This window comes from Catharus ustulatus, chromosome 4 (assembly GCF_009819885.2).
Source record: "Catharus ustulatus isolate bCatUst1 chromosome 4, bCatUst1.pri.v2, whole genome shotgun sequence".
Classification (NCBI taxonomy): Eukaryota; Metazoa; Chordata; class Aves; order Passeriformes; family Turdidae; genus Catharus; species Catharus ustulatus.
In genome coordinates this window covers 10077238-10099849 of record NC_046224.1, presented here as the reverse complement: position 1 = coordinate 10099849, position 22612 = coordinate 10077238, and the positions used below count along the sequence as shown (strand labels likewise).

The following is a 22612-nucleotide window of genomic DNA, read 5'->3' as shown; positions in this document are numbered from 1 at the left end:
TATCAATTAGAAGATGACAATCTTGAATGTTAATGCAATTTATTCACCTGCTGGTTACCAAAGATGAGCATAAGGTTAAGTTTATGCAACAAGATAAATCTTTGTGCAAGTGAAGCAGCAGGTCTTGTTAAGTGTCTGGAATTCTGATGCACACTGGGTGTACAAGGGTCTCTGAGATGTGATCCAACCACATATTATCCAGCTGAAGAGGCTTGTGCTATGCAAACAGTACACTTTTCTGAAGGACTTGTTAAGACATGTGGATCCATACATGTTTCTAAGAAAATGCAGTCGATAATATGTATAATTCATGCCATGAGTTATAGTTACACATTCTGAAAAAAATTAGCGTTTCTTAATTTTTAAGTAACCGAATAAACAAGCACAATGTAGGGTGAGGCTTTTTTTTGGTTTTGGTTTTTTTTTTTTTTGTTTTCTGGGGTTTGTTTTTTTTTTTTTTTTAAAAAGAGAAAGAAATAATGAAGATTTGCATTGCCATGATAGGACTAACAGCAGGTTTGTAATATTCACAGTTACCTCAACAAGCAAGAAGCAAGAGAAGTAACTGATAATGGGAGGAGGCTGTCACTCTCTACGTGAACCAGCAGGAGAGAAAAAAGGGCATTTTGTTGTTTGGTTTCAAAGATCTATGTTGGAGAAAAATGACAGAACACAAGGGTTTTCTACACTGCTGAAACCACATGGCAGTAGAAATGTAACAGATCTGTAGAAGAACTAGAATTTCCTGTAATCATGCAATGCATCATTTTCAAAAAAGTTTCCATTCTGATTTGGAAAGCAACATAAAAAATGCAAACTTTATGTTACAAAGAAAATTTAAAGTAAAGTTCAAAAGGGAAGAAACTTGCAAATGTTCTCCTGAATAGGCTTCCTACTTCCTTGTCCAGTTTTGGTATCAATTGCCATCCTGGACAGCTTAGATACCTGATGGCTTCTAGTCAACAGGTTTGAGAAGGGAAAACTCTTAAGCACTGAACTAATAGGAAACTCCTTTCATCAGAAAACATGTCCTTGAGGAAAATAAGTAGCTTGCCTCCGCTGCTGATGGCTTTTTATGGCCCTAGTTTCAATGTTTGCTGAAGAATTGACTGTCCAGAAGCTGGAGAGCCAAACCAGAACACTGGTGAAATTTGTTCTTCTGGGGTTTTCTGATTAGCCTCACATAGGACATTATGTATTTCTAATTGCAGTGAGCCAGGAGCCAGAAGCTAAGTGCTTTCCAGAAGGGTCCCAGGTGAGTTGCCAAGGAACAGGGAAATCAGAGAAGTGAGAGAAAAACTGCCAGGGGCTGAGGAAAGTGCCTGTCTGAAAACTGTCACAATATTTTCCACAACATGCTTTCATTCTAAAATAATCAACAGTTTTGGGACAGAAAAAAATGTATCCAATTTTCCATTAGTTCTGTCATTCTCCCTTCTCCTTCCAGATGGAACCCTAGGATCTATCTATCTTCTTTAGCTTGTATGTCTCTCATCCTTGCTTCATCTTTCTTCCAGGCCTTAAATTCCAGTCTTGTTACCCTGGATCAGCCAGTCTTAGCTTCTAAGCCCCAGGGGTTTTGTTTCTTATTTATTCCCAATAAAAATTTTTGTGCCAAAAAATTCAAGCTTTTCTTAATTTGGTTTTTTTTTTTTTTTTTTATCAACAGCCCATGGTCCCATTTTTATATTCACAACTCTTGCTGCTGAGTTTTAGACTGCAACCCCTTATCTTAATTTCTGCCTCTGGTTAGTTCTCATAACTCTTTACTTTGTACCTTTTATTATTATCATGTTTGATCTCATCTGACTCCCTCTCTCTGATATTATTTTCTCTCATTATCTTGCAGTTCAATTTTTGTTTTATAAATTCTGAGTTTGCTTCATTTCCCTCTCCCCTAAATCTCTTTGTCCATCTCTTTGGCCCTAAATGTTCATCACTCAAATTCAGCATTCAAATCTTCCAGGTTCATGCTTTGCCACAGGAACAAATCGACTGTTGAGCTTGAAGCACACAAAATACAGATGCACTGAATCAGATTAAAGCTGTCTCCAGATAAATATTTTGTTTCCAAAAGTGCAGAGGGCAGTGTATGAAGCAGAATATAAGAACAAAGCAATTAAGTAGTTTCACTCTGAAAATATCTTCTCAGGTCTGTGGATCACTGACTTCCTGACTCACAGGCAGTAAATTTGTATTTAACAGAATTTGATGTCTCTAATCTGTAAATTTCTCCTGTTATTTTGTCCAGTTACTTCTTCTGGGAAAATATTTAGCACTCACAATACATAAAGACGATACATTTTACAGCTCAAACTCCAATTTTCATGAAACAGAAACGCTTTTTCTTTGCTTTAAACTTGTTCCTTGTTACTTTTACAGGATACTTTTATGACCTTCATTCTCTTTCTTGGCTCTGTGTGCAGCGTCAGCATATATCATACAATCATAGAATTGTAGAATACGCAGAGTTAAAGACATCAGTCAGGATCATTGACTCAAATTCCTGGAGCTGTGCAGGGTACTCCAAGAATCACACCATGTGCCTTAGAGTATTGTCCAAATGTTTTTTGAACTGTCAGGCTTGGTGCCAAGACTACTTCCCTGGGGAACCTGTTCCAGTGCCCAACCATGCTCTGGGTAAAAACCTTTCTCCTGATGTGCAACCTAAACCTCCCTGGCTCTGCTTCAGGCTGTTCCATTGGGTCCTGTCATTGGTGACAACAGTGAACAGATCAGTGTCTGCCCTTCTGTTTCCCCCCAGGAACATGCTAAAGAACACAACAAGGTTTCCTCTCAGTCTCCTCTTGCCTTTATATCACAGAGTTCCAGAGGAGATATTGTCAAGTCTCAGGCTAATGTTGTTATGGATATGTCACTTGCTATCTCCCTCCTTAAATGGATTATTTTTCTATAGGACTCTGTGAATTCTTCTTTACTGGTCTACCCTGTATGGTTCACTTTTCAAACCACCTCTGGAAGCAATTTTTTTTATAAGAGCTCTTAAACTTTGGCAAGACTTTATTGATCATTTTGGCTTTTCCCAGAAAATGTCAATTCTTAAATACAATAAGGTGTTAGGACACCTTAATACAGGAAAAGCAGTATCTGTTTTAGGGGTCTTGTTTTGTAAGTAACATCCATTTTGACTGCAATGTTAATGACACAAGCAACAAGCATATTGTAGGCACTTAGATAATGCAGACCAACTTTTTTCACCACAACGTAGCTACCAAATTCAAGTTGGTCTGACAGGTTTAAAGGTTCCTTCACTGGACGCTGAACTGCCCAACAATGGTTTTTAAGGCTGGCATGCAGATACCCCTTGAATTGCTTGTCCGTCTCCACTGAGTGGAGGAAGCCTGAATATAGACTGGCTTATACTTGTTATCTCCTAATGTGAAAATAAATGAAGGTAGACAAATTGAATCCAACCTGTCTGGAAAAACACCAAGTCTGGCCATATGACCAAATCTGTCTAAGCAACTAAAACACAGGAGAGAGACTATTCCTGAACCAGTTCCATGCATCATTTGATGTGTCACTGACTGACAAATGTACAATGGACAAACTGTCCAGTACAAACATACCAGAAGATATCTGGCTTGGCATATTCAGTAATTCTCAGCATCTGAGATTATGACTATTGTGTCAAATTCTAGGTACCACAACTTTTAAAGAAGTTGGAGGAATGGAGAGAATGATAAAATGATTAGGCATTTAGGCAAAAAGGACATATAAAAGAAATTTAGTTGACTTAGCCTGGATAAGTAGAGAAGAAAGATAACAGCTTTTGAACATAAACCCTATATTTTTTAAAATTAAAAAGAAGGCAAATCAGTTTTCCTCTACTTCGTGAGGATACTTAAGGATAAGCTTAATTTAAAAATATGACATATTTAATTTTGATATTGCACTAAACTTTCTAAATACATAGAAAATTATTCTTGGAAGGCATGTATAACTCCATTCTCTGGGGGATTTTCAGAACAGATCAAGCCTAAAATTTTCAGGCCTGATCTATAAATACCCTTCCTCAGTGTGGTGTGATGGAGTAATCCATCTTTTAATATCTCCTCTAGCCTGATATTTCCATTATTATATAACTGTGTTACTTTCTTTGTAGTTTTCTCTTTTCAGCAAACAACTGGGGTAGAAGATTGAGCTCAAATGCCCACAGGACTGCACAGACAACATCCAAAATTAGGATTAATAAAATGCAGAATTACCTGAAGAGAATGCCCAGCAGGACTCAAGCTAAATCTAAATGTTTCATTGAATGAAGGCTCTCGGTCATGCCTGCATACCCTGGTTTTCTTCTTAATTACTCTCTTTTGGGTAGAGATATTGACAACATACAGCTTCACATACAGGTCTGGGGAAGAATAATTCAATGAGTTAAATACAGAAACTTTTAAATAATCATTGTTGCTAGCAATTTGAACAGAGGGGAATTTTTGTGAAAAAATTATATTTTCCAAAGTCATTCACATGGTGTAGAAATGGACCCACCCCACTAAATCCAAAGGAATTACTTTGTTTTTATAATACTGGCATTAAAGGAAAAAAAATACCTTGATATCTTTATTGATGTATGAAAATATAATTATTAACATGAGATTTTTGTTTTTAAAAAACTTTTTCACAAAAATATAATCCTCTACTGGTTATAATTGTTCTTTGATAACCTTGGGATTTATATTTTTACTAAAATTAAAAATTGATTAAATTGATTAAAAAAAAAAAGTAAACTAAAAAGAGGATTAACTTCTGACAGTTAGTTTGCTTCTACAAAATGTTTTTCATTCATTAAATTTGCCATTGGACAAAAGAAGCACTTTAAAAAGAATCCTGTAGAATATGCCATCCTGGCTAAGAAGCAATTTACTTCTCCTCTTTAGCGATGATGTTAAATGACTTAAGATACAACCTACTTAATGTTTTCAAAGTATCATGAAGCTGTTTTCTGAGTGATACCTGGAAGATGATCTGGAGATTTAAATTTGTATGTGATATTTCTGCACTGAAGGATTTCTACTATCAGTTGTTCTCCATCTGTCTTCATTTCCTTCTTTAATGCAATCTTGATTTCACCCATAACTTGTGTTTTACCTGGAAAAGCAGAAAAAGCAACCCTCATTAATGTAAAAGGAAACTGAATGTATCTTTCTAACTTGGAGAGAAGTAAACTTTTATGGTTTGGGGTATTTTTGTTGATGTTTTGGTATTGGTTTGGTTTTTTGGGTTTTTTTGTTTGTTTGTTTGATTTTGTGGTTTTTTGGTGTTTTTTGGTTTTTTTGCTTGCTTAGTTTAATTTTAGTTTCGAGGTTTTTTTCTTTATAGTTTTTATAGTTGTACTTATAGCTTATAGTTTTAAGTCAGGACTGTAAGGATAATGCAAAGCTTGGATGAGCAAATGGTAGGTACATGCCATACACTCGTATAACTAGATTATATGCTTCAGAATGTATTTGCCTCAGTGAAGCTTTTTTCCCAAGAACAGAAATTTCTCTAGGAATCATTACAAGTCACATAACGGTCACTGCAAATCACCTTTTCAGAAACATTTAAAACATTTACTACAAAGCTCTGAAGTTATCTTGTTTAAAAAAGAAAAAAAAAAAGTAAGCAGAAGAAAGAGAACTTTCAATAGAGCGTTAAAAGTCAGATATTCAAAGGCAATGAAGTAAGACTAGTGAAGTCAGCATTTCATTTCACCTTCCTACGTACGTGGAGCAATATCATTCACACAGTTTAAAGGGAAGTGCTTAGACTGACCTTTTAAAGTAAAGGTAATTTCTCTGCTTATGTGGGGAGAAATACAGGCCCATTATGTCTACATTTTATGGATTTCTCTCTAAGTCAGTTCATAGATGAAGAGAAGGCACAGAAGAAAATGCAGACAAAGCTATTTTGCCTTTTCTCTGCCTGTCCTCCCACAAGCCAGGCAGAGTGGAGCAGGGCTGTATCTTCTAAATGTGTAGGGTGGTGGGAGCAGAGCATCCTCAGCTCAATTTCCTCTGTACTAATATCATGTCATTGTGAGGGTTGTGCTTCTATATCTGTTGTCCTGCTACTGAAAATATCATTTCACCTTTCTCTTGTCTTTAGACAGTTCAAAATAAATGAAACCATAAACCTGCTGGGATTCTTTATTATGCAGTTTCTGGTGCCAGCAGGATTTAACATTTTACTGGAAATTATAGAAGCTTGTGCCAAGATGTTCTAAGGTGCAAAGCAACTTGCAGAAAGTAAACAATTATGATACATCTGGAGAAGGTTCTCAATTAAAGAGATTTAAGTTGCCAAGTGGCATGTAAAGATTACTTCTTGTATCATAAATGTATAATCAAATTAGAATAACACCCTCTAAAAAATGACAGCTTCTGTTCACAGATGTCAATTCTATGTTTTTCTACTTAAAATAGTTTGAGGGATCATGAGAAAAATGTAATAACAAAGCTCTAATTTGCATTGAAGCTCTATTTGCATTGGTTGTGAGAGCCTCATCTTGAATGCTTTAGTGCCTCCTTTTTCATTTATGTGTGCATTAAACTTGAGATGAAGTGGTTTGCCTGCCATTTGTGATAATGTGAGCCAGATAAAAGCATATATGCTTCCAGCAAATTGTATTTGAATATTCCAACATTATTTCTCAGCATCTGGAAATTTTCCATCACCAGATACTCTTTAAGACAAGAAATCCTGCTTCACTATTTAAGCATCATGGGGAAAACAATGGTAGAGAGCTGCAAACACATGAAGGATGTGAGTTTTCTTGTGCTTCCATACTAATTTTCATTTCTCCCACAGCATGAGTGAAGTAGCCTTAACACCAGCCTTATGAAACACTGCACTAAAATAAATCACCACTTCCAAACCCACCAGAGTTTTGTAGACTCAGAAGGGATTCCTGTTCTTTCTGTTGCTTAGCTTTTCTGCCTTTCTCATATATGTTCATTACATCTTTCCTTTGTTGAGTGGGCAAAAATAGAGCAGAAGTGCCTTGTTTTGTAGAGTTGATTCCTTAAATGAAAATTAGAGATATAGTGATAAAGGAAATGGTTAATAGTGAACCTTCTAAGAGCTGGCAAGAGTTCACAGTGGGCTGAGCTGGACATAAATGTGTTCAGTGTGGCAGAAATAAACTTCCTCAGGGTGTCATGGGATTGGATAACCCCAAGAGTTGCATTGGTAGGAATAAATCAAAATATACAGCACCCAATAAAAACCTTTTGCCTTCTTATAGAGTTTTAGAAAACATCAATCATAAGTGATGTGAGAATTGAACAGATTGCAGTACTTTGGTACATTGGTTGATGATAAGTGCTACAATACAACTCTGAAAAAGTGATGTTGCATATCTTATTAGGGAAGTTCTAATATGGTTTCCCAAGGAAGTGAAAATCAATTTTTAACTTCAGTAGTAACATTTTCCTCAATAAAAATTATTTTCAGATGAAAGAGGTGCAAACCAGGATTTTCACAGTGGTAAGGAACCGTATAGTAAAGCCCTAAAAAAAATTACTGTCTAATTTAGCTTAGGAAACAAGGAGTGAAAAAGAGATGCTCTACAATCATATGCTAGAGTAAAAATTGAAAATGGTAAGAGATATTTAAACTGAATTAGTGTGGTATTTCACCTGTTTCATATATATCAAATACACACTTACTGATATACCACAAGATGACCACAGTCATGCACAGAATCACTGTGTTTGCTTTTGCAACATGCCAACAGGCAACCAATTCTTAAATATCTATACATATGATTAAAAAATCTGTGTTGCTGTTTTTTGTTTATTTTTTTTTAATGACTGTACACCTCTTTTTAGGGGACTATATTTATTATTAATTAATTGACAATTAAAAGGAGGTAGTTATTAACTAAATTGCTGCAAGGCATTTGAGAACTCAAGGAGTTTAAATTTGCCGTGGCGATGGCAACGCCAAAGCTGTTGTTCTAGTAGAACTGCCACACTCTGCATTGTGAAAGGTTAATTAGTTTTGCTATTAGTTTTAATTGACTGCTGTTGTAAATCACAGGATGTGTCATCTGCGCTGTTGTTGTCAATTCCAGAGATTGATAAGTATGGATTGTGCTCCCATTCCTTTTTAATCAAATGCCTGCTTCAAACAGAATTACCCAAGACAGAAGTAAGTAGTTGCCTTCCATCATTCTGTGTTATCAAGGCAAATTCAGCAATGCATTAAGCAAGCAAGTGAATTTACTGCAGAATGGCAGGAATTTTATTCAGCTCAATTGTGTAAATGTAAAGTTCTGAGATAATTTGCATTTTTATCTTAGAATAAGTTGAATTTCTTTCTGACACTGACTATGTATTTTCACATAGATGGATAATGTATGAGTAGGTTAAACTTGGAAATTTAAATATAAGATGCCTAAATGCTGCTACTTGATAAACATAATAGTTGAGTAATTTCCTGAATGGATGCCAGATGGCCAGAAAACGGAATCAGGAAAATACATAAACTGACATTTTGTTTCATAATTGTGTATAAATTGGTATGGGCTCTCCTATTCCAGAAGAATGACTGGGGGATGCTAGAGCAGTAGCATTAAACATAAAATACAAGGGGGAAAATATTATGAAAGAAATAAAATAATCCTATGAAGCTGTATATCTTAAATAAACAAAATCTTGTATTCAGCTGTGTTAGGATATGTTTGTAATATTTAGACAGTTATAAGATACATTAACATGTCATGTAATCTAAGTCATCCAAGATTCCAATCTGAGTCTTCATAACTTCAATTCAAAAAGGACAAAATAACACTTTTATAATACAGAACATGATTAAAGACAGCACAAAAACATGGGTTCACAATGCCTATGTTCCTTAGTAGCTTTCTGTGATCTTAGTTCTAACTCTCAGAGATGAAGTTAATAACCCCTCTTAGAGTTGTTTGGATTCAGTAACTGGGATTGTGTTTTCTGTGAAGAAAGAGACTTTGATCATGTAAACATAGACAGGACTTTGGAGTGTGGTTCCAGGAGAAAACACAAAGCCTTAGGAAGGCTGATGAGGACCTTGCCACTGTCAAGAATGTGTCCACAGTAACCCATGAAGCTTGCACAGACATAATTTTCTGTCTAACACAGTGATGTTGTACCAAGAAATATCTTTCTGCTGGATTCCTTTAACACTATTTTAAGAACCAGAAGTTCATCCTCCAGCAGACAGCTGTACTTCAGAAAAACAAGGTAACATGATCTGATTGCAATAAATAATTCAGTATTACTGCAAATAGTAGGCTATGTATAAATATATATATATATATATACAAACATGGTATATATTTTTCATTGTTAGAGCTAAACAACTCCAACTGAAGGTAAAGCAAAAGTATTCAGTATAATTTTAAATGTACATATATCAAGAAGTTAAAATACCAGCCAAAACCTTCCACTCTTTTTTTAAGCAAATCTTTCTCTCTCTCTTTTTTATATTTTTTAACCATCACACAAGTTACTTGCAGTACCAGCTGTTCACATTCACGCCTTTCATCCTTTTGCTGGGGCATGAGACACTGGCAAAGCTGCTGCAAAATAATGATGAATAGCCTTAATAAACAATGCTTCCCAATGTTTACAGGCTCCAACATTTTCTGTGCTTATGATTTTTTTTTTTATTTTCTTCTTTTTGTCATTTACCTTTTGCACACATATTTATTTCTCTATGAAAATTGCCACAGTTTTCTCTTGTAGGTTTTATACTCATTTTTTTTCTGCAGTAAGAAAACTCAGATATCTAATACAGTTTTAACTACTACTTCCCTCTGTCTCACAGTGCTTTAAATATATGTTTGGATTAGTACCATGGGTCTGTCTCAATAAATATGAGGTTGAATGTATTCTGAAAATGTGTTGCTCCTCTCGCAACTGGATACTCAGTTTGCTCTTCACAACACAATCAGCATCTCATAGGACAAACTGAATCTCAGGGAAAGGTTGTTTTCATCTCTGTGTAGAGGAACCCCAGCTGCTAATGATCCCTAACTGTGTTCAGAGTCCTCTCTAATGTGCCTGTATAAAGGCTACGTGGTGTTATAAGAGAAGGGTTCGGTGTCACTATGATTTATTCTGTCCCTCACCTGACAGAGGCAGGGACACTGTGTGCAGGCAGCCATTCTCTGAGACTGCAAACTCAGCTCCACTCCTGACACACGGCTACCTCTGGGAACAGGGATGCAGACAGGAACCCAAGGATCTCCTCTCTTTATTCCTTCCCTATCCTCACCTTGCACTGTGGACTGCTGAGGACAGGCTATAGATTATGAGATGAGCAGAGGTCTTTCATTAATATCTCCCAGTGCCCTTGGATGTGATGCACATGCAATTTGTATTTGAGGCAGAGGAGCAGAACTCAGGAGCTTTGCTTGCAGCAAACACAATGTACAATTTTGTGGGCACTGAGGCTGGCTGACTTTGGGGCTCAGGCATATGAACACACCCACAGCTTTATGTTATGATTCTTAGACCTAGCAGGCTCAGTGCCGAGAGAAATTTAAATATACTTGTGCAGAAAATTAACCTGTATGCTCCAAGTCCTTATTTTAAGAAAAAAAAAACCCAACAAACTGTTGTACAAAATACGTTTTGAAAACAAAGTATTTTACCTGTTGAGATGTGGAATATTTCCCAGAAAAAATATAAGATCTGTTTCATTTATTGGTCATTCTGTGTGTGCTTCCCTTTCATAGGTTTTATTAGTCTTTTTAATAGAAAAATGCAAAACAAAACAAAAAAGAAAAGAAAATGTTTTGAAAACTCAATTCTGACTATACGTTGATACCATATGTAAAACCACCTGATCTGAAGTAATGTGATGTGTGGGAATATAACACTGATACTTTACATTATGCTCAAATATGAAAAACAGACGTCTGCTTGTACCATTCCACTTTCAACCAGCTTTATTTCTGTTGTGTGACTTTCTAAAATGTTGTAGGAAAAGGGAGGTAGTAGGAAGAGTATAATGAAGGAGTAATGTTGGAGGAGGTGAATCTGAGGAAAAAGTTTCACTAATATCAGAAGTGTATAGGGGATCAAAGGATTCTCCAGTAAGATTTTCTTTCCAGTAATCTAGCCAGACTTGTCCCTGTACCATAGAGATATTCAAAATAAATGGAGGGAAAATAATGAGACTTGTAAATATCAAATTTAGGTGATCAAAGATCAACTCCACAGGTTGATTTCAACAATGAAGATGATCACAGAACCTGTGTGCATTTGACTGATAGTAGCTAGAGAAAGAAAATGAAGTGAGGGAAGTAAAGATATTTACACAACTAATTCATAGTACATTCCACTAGATTATCTCTTATTTATATCTTCTGCTTTTTGCGTTCTACTGATAATTCTATCAACATCTTCCTCTCTGTAATTCCTTCAAATACCAGATTTTCCCAAAATTTATCTCTGGCTTAGAATTGCAAACTAATAACAGAGTTAATCATAAGGAAGTGTTTATGTCTAATGCAAACTCCCTGAATTTTGTAGACAGTAGGGATACTACCTTTTTAAGCTTTTGGGTTTTGGATGGATAAATGCCTTTGGAGGTGTCTACATTTTTTTAAGGTGATAGTTGAGAGGTGAGTTAATGAGTTAATGGCTTTCATTTAGAAAACAGATTTTTAGCCAATGAGACTAGGCTAAAAGTATCAAAATTTAAATTTTCCATTACTTTCGAGAAAACTAAAACTTGAGAGAAAGCTAAAATGATGGTTGAAATTATTCTTGTGGTTTTACTTGGACTTCAAATACAGGTGTAGCCTGGATCTGAAAGGGGAAACTATGCAATCTCAGAAGGAAAAACTCTTTAACAACCTTTGTTTCTTTTCATCCTCATTATAAATCACTGTCCAAGTCCAAATGTCTATTCATAGTCCTCACAATTTTAGCATCTTACATAATGAGACATATCAGACGCTGCAGATTCAGCTGCATAAAAGATGGCTTACCCCAGCACATCTGAAATTTTGATGATGAAAGACACACTTTGCCCTGGCTTTTTGTACAAAAAAAAAGAGTTCATACAGGGAGAAGAAAACTAATGTTGTACATACAGAGCAACCTGAACTATGGCTACTGAAGCTTATTTTACTGCAGTTTTACCAAGAAGAAAGTATGTTGCTAAAGGGAGTAAAAATTTGCAAAATGCCTCTAAAAGTCTGGATTTGACATACCCACATTTCAGTAAAGTATTTGCACAATGCTACAATAATCTTTGTGAAACACAGCATAAATATTTTGTTAAAGTAGGACGACTGAGTCTGCAGTTTTTTTCCATGTCAGTGTGAGAACACAAAATGGGTCTCACCTATAGAAAAACTGAGAGGATTTTACTAGATTTGCTGAGGTTCTCATTTTAAAAATGTCAGATTTTAAGCTACTTTCCATTTCTCATTTTAAAGACATTTTTCATCTTTTTCTAGTTTTGATATGCAAGATTTTGAGAGTTCAACAACATAGTCTGAAAAGACAAAATCCCTTCTGAGACAGCCTTCACTTTTTGTGCCAAAATAATGAAACTTTTTTTTTTACACCTTCCCACTCTGAATATACTTACAGAGATGTAAATATCACAACAGATTTATTTATTCATTTTGTTCACTTGATTTTGAGAAATTAGACATTCTAGCTTGAAACATTGGAAATCCTAGGAAATGGATTAAAGTTCATTTGTCTTATGTTACAATATGATGAAAGCATAATGGAAATAAAATAAGGACTTTAAGGGGAGAAAAATTATTCACATGGATGGTAGCAAGAGATAATGAAAAATATCCTTAAAGATATAATAAAGATCAAATAATTATAAATATAATTCAGAAGTCTTATGTAGCATAATATCAGGAGAGGAAAAACTAGATTACCAAGTAAGTTTTGCATTTATTGTATATAGTTTTGGGAATCCAAAGAGAGACAAATAATTTGAACAGAATTTTTGTTCTTGGGATGTAAACAAACATTCACCAACCTGAATTAAAATACATGGAATGCCTGTAAAATGTTGTAAGAACAATGCATTTCCTCAAAAAACCAGCAAAAACTGAAAGTAATGAAACCAAAGTGCTTGCAGGTTGGCAAGAAGTAGTTTTCTGTTAGGAAACCTTCTGACCACTCAAAAGTGGGCAGAATGACATGAAAACAAAATTTATTTATATAATGTCTGCTGAACTGGTGGGTCAGGCAGAAGCAAAAACAGTCATACTGCATTTGAGTGTAAACCCAAGAACATGTTGCATAACAGGAACACCTATTTGCTTTGGCAAAGGGTTGTTTAAGTAGTGATTTTTCATTCCTTGTAGTGTTTTGGACATATAGTCTAGTGCAAAAAAGCAATTTTTCAAAGATAGATTAATAAAATTAGATGCATTAGAGACTTTATTTCATTAGAAAAGTAAATAGAAAACCAGTTCAAAGGCAAAATTCTAACTTCAGGAGTAGATGTTACCTAAACATCTAATACAGGCTTAGTTATATTAGGCAGACTGAAGTTTTAAAAGTGATAATCACACTGGAAAAAATACTTTTTTCTGACTTAAAAGTGCAAATAATAGTATATTTTGATATTTTCTCTTTCATAAAGCTGTGCTATCACAAGGATGTGTACACAGTGAAAAGGACTTGGTGTAAGAACCACATATGATGTGGCTTCGTTTGGAGAGTGACTCATCGAACATTTATTGCACAGACAATAAGCACTGAGCCTGCACTGTTAGTGCAGTGGAACAAGCTGTTTCATTTCACAGCTTGGCCAAGTCATTTATAGCCCACAAAAAAATTACTTAACACATGGTGGCATATGTAACTCTATAAGGCTTTCTTTGAGAAGGAGGTGGAAGATGGCATTTGTATACACAAACACATCCATACACATAGCCAAGCTAACACAATATGTTAGCACTCTTTTGTGCTGTAAACCTAGTAGGCACACTATCATGATAGCTGGAAAATTTTTGGTAAGAACGTGCCTATTCACTCCTCACATCATGATTTCCAGATTCCCCCTCAGATTTATACTGCAGCTCTGAGGCACTTTCAGTGAAATATGCTTAAAGTCTTGCTCATACCTCCCTGGAGCTACACACTGGAGAGCACAGCCGTGTGTGCTGCACAGCTTGGGTACCAGAGCAAAAGCTTCTGCACTGACTGTTCATGTGGAAGACAGGTATGCTCTTATATTAATAGATTTCCTTTTGTGTACTTAGGTTACCTGGTGCAGTGGTAGCAGCCCACTGTTGAAATTCTCTTTCTCTGTCATTAAATAAGAATGATTACTGAAATTATTTTTGCTAAGAGGACTACTAAGTGTGAGAGTATGAGACGTTGCCTGTTCTGTGTGACAGTAAGAGCTGCGATAATTCTAACAAAGCTCTTTGTGACTAATGTACAAAAGAAAACCAAATCTGTCTTCCAGGACCATCAGAGTATTTTGGGGCTGGCTGTAGAGAACCTAGGAAATTTTAGCATAAGAATGAATGCTTGTAACCACTACTGGGATTCTACTACCTGCATAATCTGTCCAACAGAGCAGTGGAATATGATTCTTTCCATTAATCGGGATAAATATAGAATCAGCTCAGTCAAAACTAAAAAAAACATGTTAATCCAAATTTTGCTCAGGATGGATGAACAGAAATATTCTTCAGAGTATTTCATAGCATTATGAAGAATTCAGAGTTCTATAGTCCGTGGAGGACTGAAGTCTGAAAGCATCTTACAGTAATGTGGATATAGTTTCTAAAGTTGCCAGTGGAGAAATATCAATTTACCTTTTGGTTTCAGCCTGGAGTCTTCTATTAAATGCCCTTTTTTTTCTTGTTTGTTTTTAGTTTTGGTTTGTTTTTGGTTTTGGTTTTGTTTTTAAGTTTTTGACCTTCCACCAGAAATCTTTGTAGACTAATGTACCTGCTTTTCATTGGAATGCTTGCTTTACATTTTCCCTCTCATTCAGCACTCAGCAGTGCCATTTTTCTTTATTTCATGCAATGCTGATTCCCTCAAGCTGCTGTAACAGACATATCCTAAAGTTGGTATTTCACTGCACTGTTGAACAGATGTGTATGGCTAAACTCCACAGAGATATGTTTGAATAAAAAATATTATATAAAAACCCAGACCATAAGAAGAAGTACAGGGACAGTACAGCATTTACACAAATCCACTCAGAGATTTGTGATGGAGACTGAAATGATGGAAAGAAAAAGAGAAAGGGAAAATGTGTTCCTATTTAGAGTGTACATGATCTGGTAAGAAACCAGTTAACTGGAATTATATATAACACAAAAAACAATGGCAAAGGTCAAAATTTTAAGTCCCTGTTCCAGGTGGACAAAATTATATTTCAGAAGAGGTCACAATCTTATGTAGGGGTGAAAATGCCACAAATATTTCTGAGTTTCTGAACTTCCATTGAAAATGGGAGAGAGAGTAGAAGTCCTCTCACAAAGAAAGGTGAGCTGAGAATTATGGATTTTAGTAAAACAGAAAGGCCTAATATTCACTCGTGGGAGAATATGATAAATTGGTAGCAGAGATACAATGGGAAATGATTTATAGTGAAAGACTGAAAGTTTTCAATATGACTACCTAAATATTTTTCAAGACTTTTTAGAGAAAAAAAAAGCCAGGGCCTGATTCCTCTCAGATGTTGGGACCTCTCCCTGGAACCACACAAAAAAGAGGTAATCTCATTTTGGAATTAGAGGGAGTCCCATATAAGGGGTTTGAGGCTATGATTTCTTGGCCTTACCTGGATTTTATATCAATTCCAACTGCAACTGGAAAACTTTTCGGATGAAAGTTTTCTCAAAATTATGTGCACCAGGAAAGGTGAATAAGAAAACCTATGTTGGTGTTTATATCTGTCTGGTTTTGAAAATCTCCCTACATTTTCTGAAGTCACTGAAGCATATACCATCTATCTGTAGATAAAAAGAAACCCAACTATTTTGTAATTAATTGAAAATCCTGTTCTGCTCTGGGCAGTATGCATACAATAGAACTTTTAGAATCAGCTGATTTTTTTCAATTATGAATACAAAGGAGTATCTCATAGTGAGCTAATGCTCTGACATCTCCTGTAGATTTACTTTCTGGCAACTTAAAAAGTTGTTTTGAGAGTTAATGCTTCACAGACTTTAATGCCCTGAGGCCAACCCTCATGATTTTTTCAAGTATCTCTGAGATTTAATACTGCTCTTTTGAAGATGACTGTTGAAATCTTTCCCATAATTTGCATTTAAAAATTAAAGCTGTGTGTATGGAAATTGAAACTAGGGTTTTGCAAGACCTCACAAAAACAAAGTGCAGCATAGATTCTTAGCATAATGTTATTTAAAACTAATCTGGTGAGTTTTGAAATGTGAAACACCTGGGATATGGGAAACAAACCAAGCTATTACTGTTGTATATTCATTATAAATTTATAATAAAGTATAGCATTGCTTTTATGATTATCATCCATGAATATCATTCCAATACCTGAAGGAACTTCACAGGCTTTCTTAACAATTTCAACCAATTTAGAACAGAAAGTAAACCGGGGGGCGCAGGGTCGGGGGAGTGTTTCAAACCAAAAATGAAGACAGATTTAGGAAACAAGAACAAATATTTTCCTGTATTTTGAACTTATTCAGAAGGAATTTCCTACTGTAAGACAGAAGACTGAATAAAAATCTGACATACAGATTTATTAAACCTCTAGTTCAGGTTTAGATGAACTGAAGAAAGATATCTTTCCCTGACAAGAGTAGTCATCATAGAAGGAGTCCTGATGAAGTAAAGAATATTTAAAAACTCTACATCACTGCCTTTTTAAAACCCTAAAGAGACACAATATAACTACTGAATATCTGCTTGGAATTGGCTCAAACCCAAGAAAATACACTGCCCCTTAGGGTAATGCTCATGAAGAATGATTTGCCAAGCTGGTGCCTGGCCATGGTCAGAGACCACGCCAGCTGAGACACTCAGCACCGATAGAGAGAACCTTGAAAGGAACTGTGAAGCACCACATCAAACTCCTCCTTCCTCATCACAAAGAACCAGTGTCAGGTTGCAATTTCAGTGTTATTCATGAGCAACCTTATGTCCAATGAATTTTTTCTGCATCTATCAGGAAAAACAGTCTGTGAAGTATATTTTCTCGCAGAGTAGAAGTCTCTTAATTCTAGGTCATAAAAAAATATTTATGGTTGTATGAAATCTCAGAAATAATTTTAAATAATAGAAGGACGTGTAAAATAATAAATGATTGAGGACTGAGAAAAAAAGGATTCAAAGAACGATTCAGTAGTTTTCATTAGCATTTGACATTATTCAGTGATTTGAACAGCTTTTTATTGAGTTCCCAACAAAAGTAATAAGTCACTGAGTACATAAGCATTAAGGCAGAAATATTTAAAAATGTAAATATTAAGTTAGATATATACGTAAGCTCAGGAACATTAATAATGTCACTCAAGATCAGTTCAGAATATGATCCACTGCCTGGAAGGAAGTGTTTTCCTAAAATCTATGAGCCAACTTTCTCAAATTTAAAGTATGATATCTGAATTCATCATGTAAAATTGACCTGTGTTTTCTTTCCTGAGAGCAGGATCAAATTGTCCATCTGATTTGAAAAATTTGACATATTCAGACTCATATGAATTTAAATGGAGTTATTGATTAGTGATAGTGCTAATTATTTCTGTGTTGTGATTATCAGGATTACATGGATTTCATGGCCAAAGAAGCTGAAGATCATGTTTTGTATTTGAAGCTATTTCAGCCCAATTTTACCCTCTCCTGACCACACATACCACAAGTGTCCCCTTGTATGAGGTTTCATGAGCAAAACTTTGTGGATCCACTGCTGAACTGCAAGTCTCTGAGTGCTGTTATATTCATGTTCCACTCAGTGTTGAAGTCATAAGTCTCTCTATTGGTAGCTCTTCCAAAGAAAGGGAAGCTTTATTTACCAGTCAAATCTATACATTTTACTATCTTCACATCTGAAATTTGAGTGTATGTATACATCATAATTCAGGTGAGCACCAATTTAACTTCTCTGCATATTTTCATTCCTCCTTCCCAACATAGCTTGGCTGCAGGAAAGAATGCAGACTTGTAAGTCCATGATTCTGACCAAGGACATCATACTGATGTGGGAGACTGACAATTTGCTACTGAAATGGCTTACAAGACACCTAATTATTCTGTGCAAGGCACTCAACTTCCAATTTTGAAATAAAATCTGTACAATACAACTCAGGAGAACAACATAAACAACCTTCCATGTTAAATAGAGTTTAGCCTGAGGTGTCCATCATGCTGTAAGCTAAGAGTCACAATTTCCACTAAAAAAATGAAAATTTCTATCTCAGACCTCTTTTGAAAAATACTTTCAGTAGCTTACACTATTTCTTCTTTGAAAATTTTTTGGGTTTATCCCTTAATAATAACAGTAGTAGCTAGCAAACCCCTAAAATTTAGCAAGGATAGTGGTGTGTATTATATGTTCACAATCATTATTTGCACAAAAATATAACTAATTATAAGTAGTTCTTCTAATCATAAAGATGGGGCAACTACAGTTAAAGAGAGTAATTGCAACTAAATGTACATTTGTAATATTCATTACTTTTCTAACTATACATAAATAAGAAGCTTTCAAGCTTCATGCTAAATTTACTTCCTTTTTCCATGTGACATATAAGCTCTTAGCAAAGGAGTATTTTTTATCAAGAATGCTTCAAGAAACATAAGGCAAGTCTGCTACCCCGCTGAGCAGTGTGCTTTCTGATTGTGAAAGCTGTTTGTTATGCTTTGAAAACAGGCACTGGTAAAGGCAGAATTAACTACTCAGCTGTCAAAAGACAAAACTGGTTGCAACTGGCACTGACAAAAAAAATTGCTGAGTTTTCCTCGGTGATTTACCATAAAACCATCATCCTTCCTCTCAGAAAAAAAAAAAATGTGCAAAATAAACAACCTGGCTTGGGTTTGTTTGTTTGGTTTTTTTTTTAATAATCCCTTATTTAAAAAACCTGTGATCAGATATTCCAGGTCTTGTGGCCATTACAGAAAGAAAAGAATACATTAATTGTAGGCAGCTGCAGCAGGGAACATCAAGCAATAGAACCTAATTACCTGGGAGGAATTCAACCAGCTCAGTGGTTGTGAAAAATACTATGGAGTTTTTAATAAACAGTTGAAGTAGATTGCTGCTTTAAACTCTTCCTGATGAGATGTTCCCTTAAAGAAAATTATACCATCCTCAGCACCAGTCTAGCTGAAAATGTTGTTACCTGTAAATAATCACCGATTCTCAAAAGAGTCATAAACAGGCTCTGGTGCTGAAGGAGCTCTCTCCATGCTCCTGCTATTGCTGCCCACACAGTGTCCCTGACTTTATCTCCTGTAGCTGTACTGAATCAGCCCTGTGATGCAGTGTTTGTGCAGCTGCCCAGTGAGCTCGTTGGCAGAAATGCTCCTACTCACTGTGAGCTCACCCCCTCCCTGGCCCACCCCAGAGCACTGGTTTTGGTTAGTCACCTAACCAGAATCAGCACCCACCTTATGTCAACCATGAAGGGCAAGATAAAGGTCAGGGAAAGGAACAATGGCATTTTGCAACAATACCTCTGGTTTAAAGTGTGCTTTGTGAAGCAAATGTAAACTGATAGAATGATTCACAGAGCAAAGGACTGCTGGAGCACTCCAGTCCAACCTCACAGTGTTAACTTCCAAATTACACGAGGCTGAACAGAGCTTTTTGCGTAGAGTTTTGAACCAAAACTTTATTTTGTGTGTTTTTGTTGTGTTACTTGGTTTAGCTTGCTTCTTATTTTCCCTTTATTCAGTTGGAATTTCCCTTACTTCAGCTTGTGAGAGTTATCTATTTCCTATTTCTGACAGCTGAGCTGAAGCCTGGCTTCATCTTCATACTAACAAACACCCAGTGGAAGGGAAGAATCATTTCCTTTGACCTGCTCCCTGCATAACTAATTTTACAGCCCAGTATGCAAGTAGTAATGATGAAAATGACATTTTCTAAATTCATATTGTTTAAAGAAAATTTGTTTTTTTCATTGTACAAGTGACCTTATTGGAAAAAAATCTGATTTGAAGAGTGTTTTAATCTCTATTTTGAGCAGAACAGAGTGGACACTGCACATTTTGCCACGAGAACATGAAAAAAAAAATCTATTGCTTTATGGGAAAAAGACATTGTCTTCAATGCTAGGACTTTCAGTATTTTTAAAAGCACTTTGGGCATCAATTGCATAATTTTAGTTTTCCTCATTTCAAAGAAGTCTAGAGAATATTGAATCTGTTTTGTGGTCCTTGCATTATTTCCCGACTGTTTGAAAACAAAAATCTCTTTTCATAGCACATCCATTTTACTGTCAACAATAAAAAAAAGCTGCCTCAGGAAAAGAGCTTTAAATATAGCTGTGGTGCTATCAACAAGTTAGCACTGCTGCATGAAAGCAAGTCCAGTTCATTCCAGAGTTTTGCTGCAGGAGATGTAGAAGTCAGTAGTGCCTAGCATGAATGCAAGCTGAGTTCTTCACGGCTCTTTTTTGCTGGAGGGAGCTGGAGAACTCAGATGCATTGGATACATTTTTCTGTCTGATCATGTATGTCTCAGTGTGCTCTGTATAAGTTGAAGGTTGGTTGTGAATCCCAAAGTTTTATAATGCTGGGAATGAGTGTGCTGGACTCAGCTGAATGTGGAGTTTATCTAAGCTTGGCAGTTCTTAGAAGTGAGCAGGTTGGCTTCTGTCTCTTTGGTCCAACTGCTAGGCTAAAACCAAAAGAAGGACTGTAACAGCCAGAGGACACCTGAGAGCTCAAGGATACTTCAATCCCTTGTTACTCCTCCCTAGAAAAATCTAAATTAAATTAATGTTTTTGGTCACTCTTGTTTCGATAGACATAGGCCAGATTTCCTCGTGGGCTGCCCACTCCCCAAAATTTCAAAGTCTGTGCTACCAAACAGGTCTAAGGTGTGGAATATTAGAATTATTTTATGTCCTCGGACAAGTTCCCTTATTCTAGAAGCTCCCAGAGTTTGTTATCTTCCACCTTCCCAGCTGGTGAAGGATCCTTTATTCCTTCCATTACCAACAGTGAATTAAAAGCCTAAATACTGGTGGGTTTTGAGCCCCAAAGAAATCACTGCAGTTTTAGAGAGTGAACTTTCCTGAACTGTTGATATTATTTCCATGTCTCTTCTAAGACATATTATAAATTATATTATAATAATATAATATAATATAATATAAAATATAATATAATATAATATAATATAATATAATATAATATAATATAATATAATATAATATAATATATATTATATTATATTATATTATATTATATTATATTATATTATATTATATTATATTAATGTATTTATTTATTTCAAATCTGATATAGATTGAACTTTCAGTGATGGTAAATATTAGGGATGCTCTCTAAAAAAAAGAGGAAATTATTTATTCTACATGTTGTGTTTTGATATGATCTACTTGTTTTTTCTGTTGTGATTTTCCCCTCGAGATTATGACAGATTTTAACTCTGCTATGATTCTTGGTGAGCTACAGTGAAGTGAACAGGGATAGACCCACTCTCTCTACAGGGGTACAGGATTCAGACAGGAGCACATCTGGTGTCTTTAGGCACCCAGAGCTTCTTGCCAGGCTTGTCACAGCTCAACAAGGGAAACTGCAGTCTGCTAACATCTTTTGTGGATGAAATTCTTTTAGCAAAAAAAAAAAAAAAAAAAAAAAAAATCAACTCCCCTGAGGGACAAAACCAATTAGGAGACAATTAGTAACTGTAGATCTAGTAGATCTACAGAAACCAAGCTTCAGTGAATCAGGAATGTCCCTGCTTCTTTCTAATGAGTTTTGTATCAATAAATTAATCTATGGAAGAATTCTAAAGGCTCTCTATCATCTCTACAGTGCTGGATTCTTTTGGTCTTTTGCTTTTCCAGCGAGATTTGAAAGGTGGAAAGAAGAGAAGAGACACCTATTTTATTCCTACATTGATCATCAATCATGGCAAAATTCCTTTTGCCTTGTTAAAAAAACCAACTGCCCAACCAACCAACTAACTAGCCAACCAACCAAAACAAACAAACAAAAAGCCCCATCAGACTGGTTAGAAACACTGAATTTGGAGAACTGAAAATAATAAATTATATAAATTCAATTAAAATAGAATTAGTACTTGTTATCTAAAGATGCACAAAACTGGTAGATATTTTATGTGCTTCAGTGTTCATCTTTAAATAATCATGGTTCTCTATAACAATTATGTCTATGATTTCAAAATGGTTACCTTTTATCTGAGTAAACCATAAACCAAAACCATCTCCCCTATTCTATTTTTTGTGCCCTAATTAGAGCCTTTTCTAACAAATAAAACAAAAAACCCCAAATTGACACCATCTTGTGCTTCTTGTTAGCTCAAGATAATTATGGAACCTAACACTCAAAATGGTAATTGCGCTTAGTGTTGAGCACAGCAGTCGTTTTAGAACTTCAGAACAAATTAAATTAGCATTTTTGTCAAATAAAGTTAA

At 35.5% G+C, this 22612-nt stretch overlaps 1 protein-coding gene across 5 annotated transcripts in view; it reads right to left on the bottom strand.

The window, feature by feature from the left end:
* PCLO (piccolo presynaptic cytomatrix protein) overlaps positions 1–22612 on the bottom strand; it is a 324658-nt gene that overhangs the window by 5254 nt on the left and 296792 nt on the right. For all 5 annotated transcript variants that reach the window (XM_033057798.1, XM_033057799.1, XM_033057802.1 and 2 more), the window contains 2 exons: positions 4978–5112; positions 4230–4375 (listed from right to left, as the gene is read on the bottom strand). In XM_033057798.1, the coding sequence (XP_032913689.1) occupies positions 4230–4375; positions 4978–5112 (281 nt within the window). The remainder of the gene's footprint in view (positions 1–4229; positions 4376–4977; positions 5113–22612) is intronic.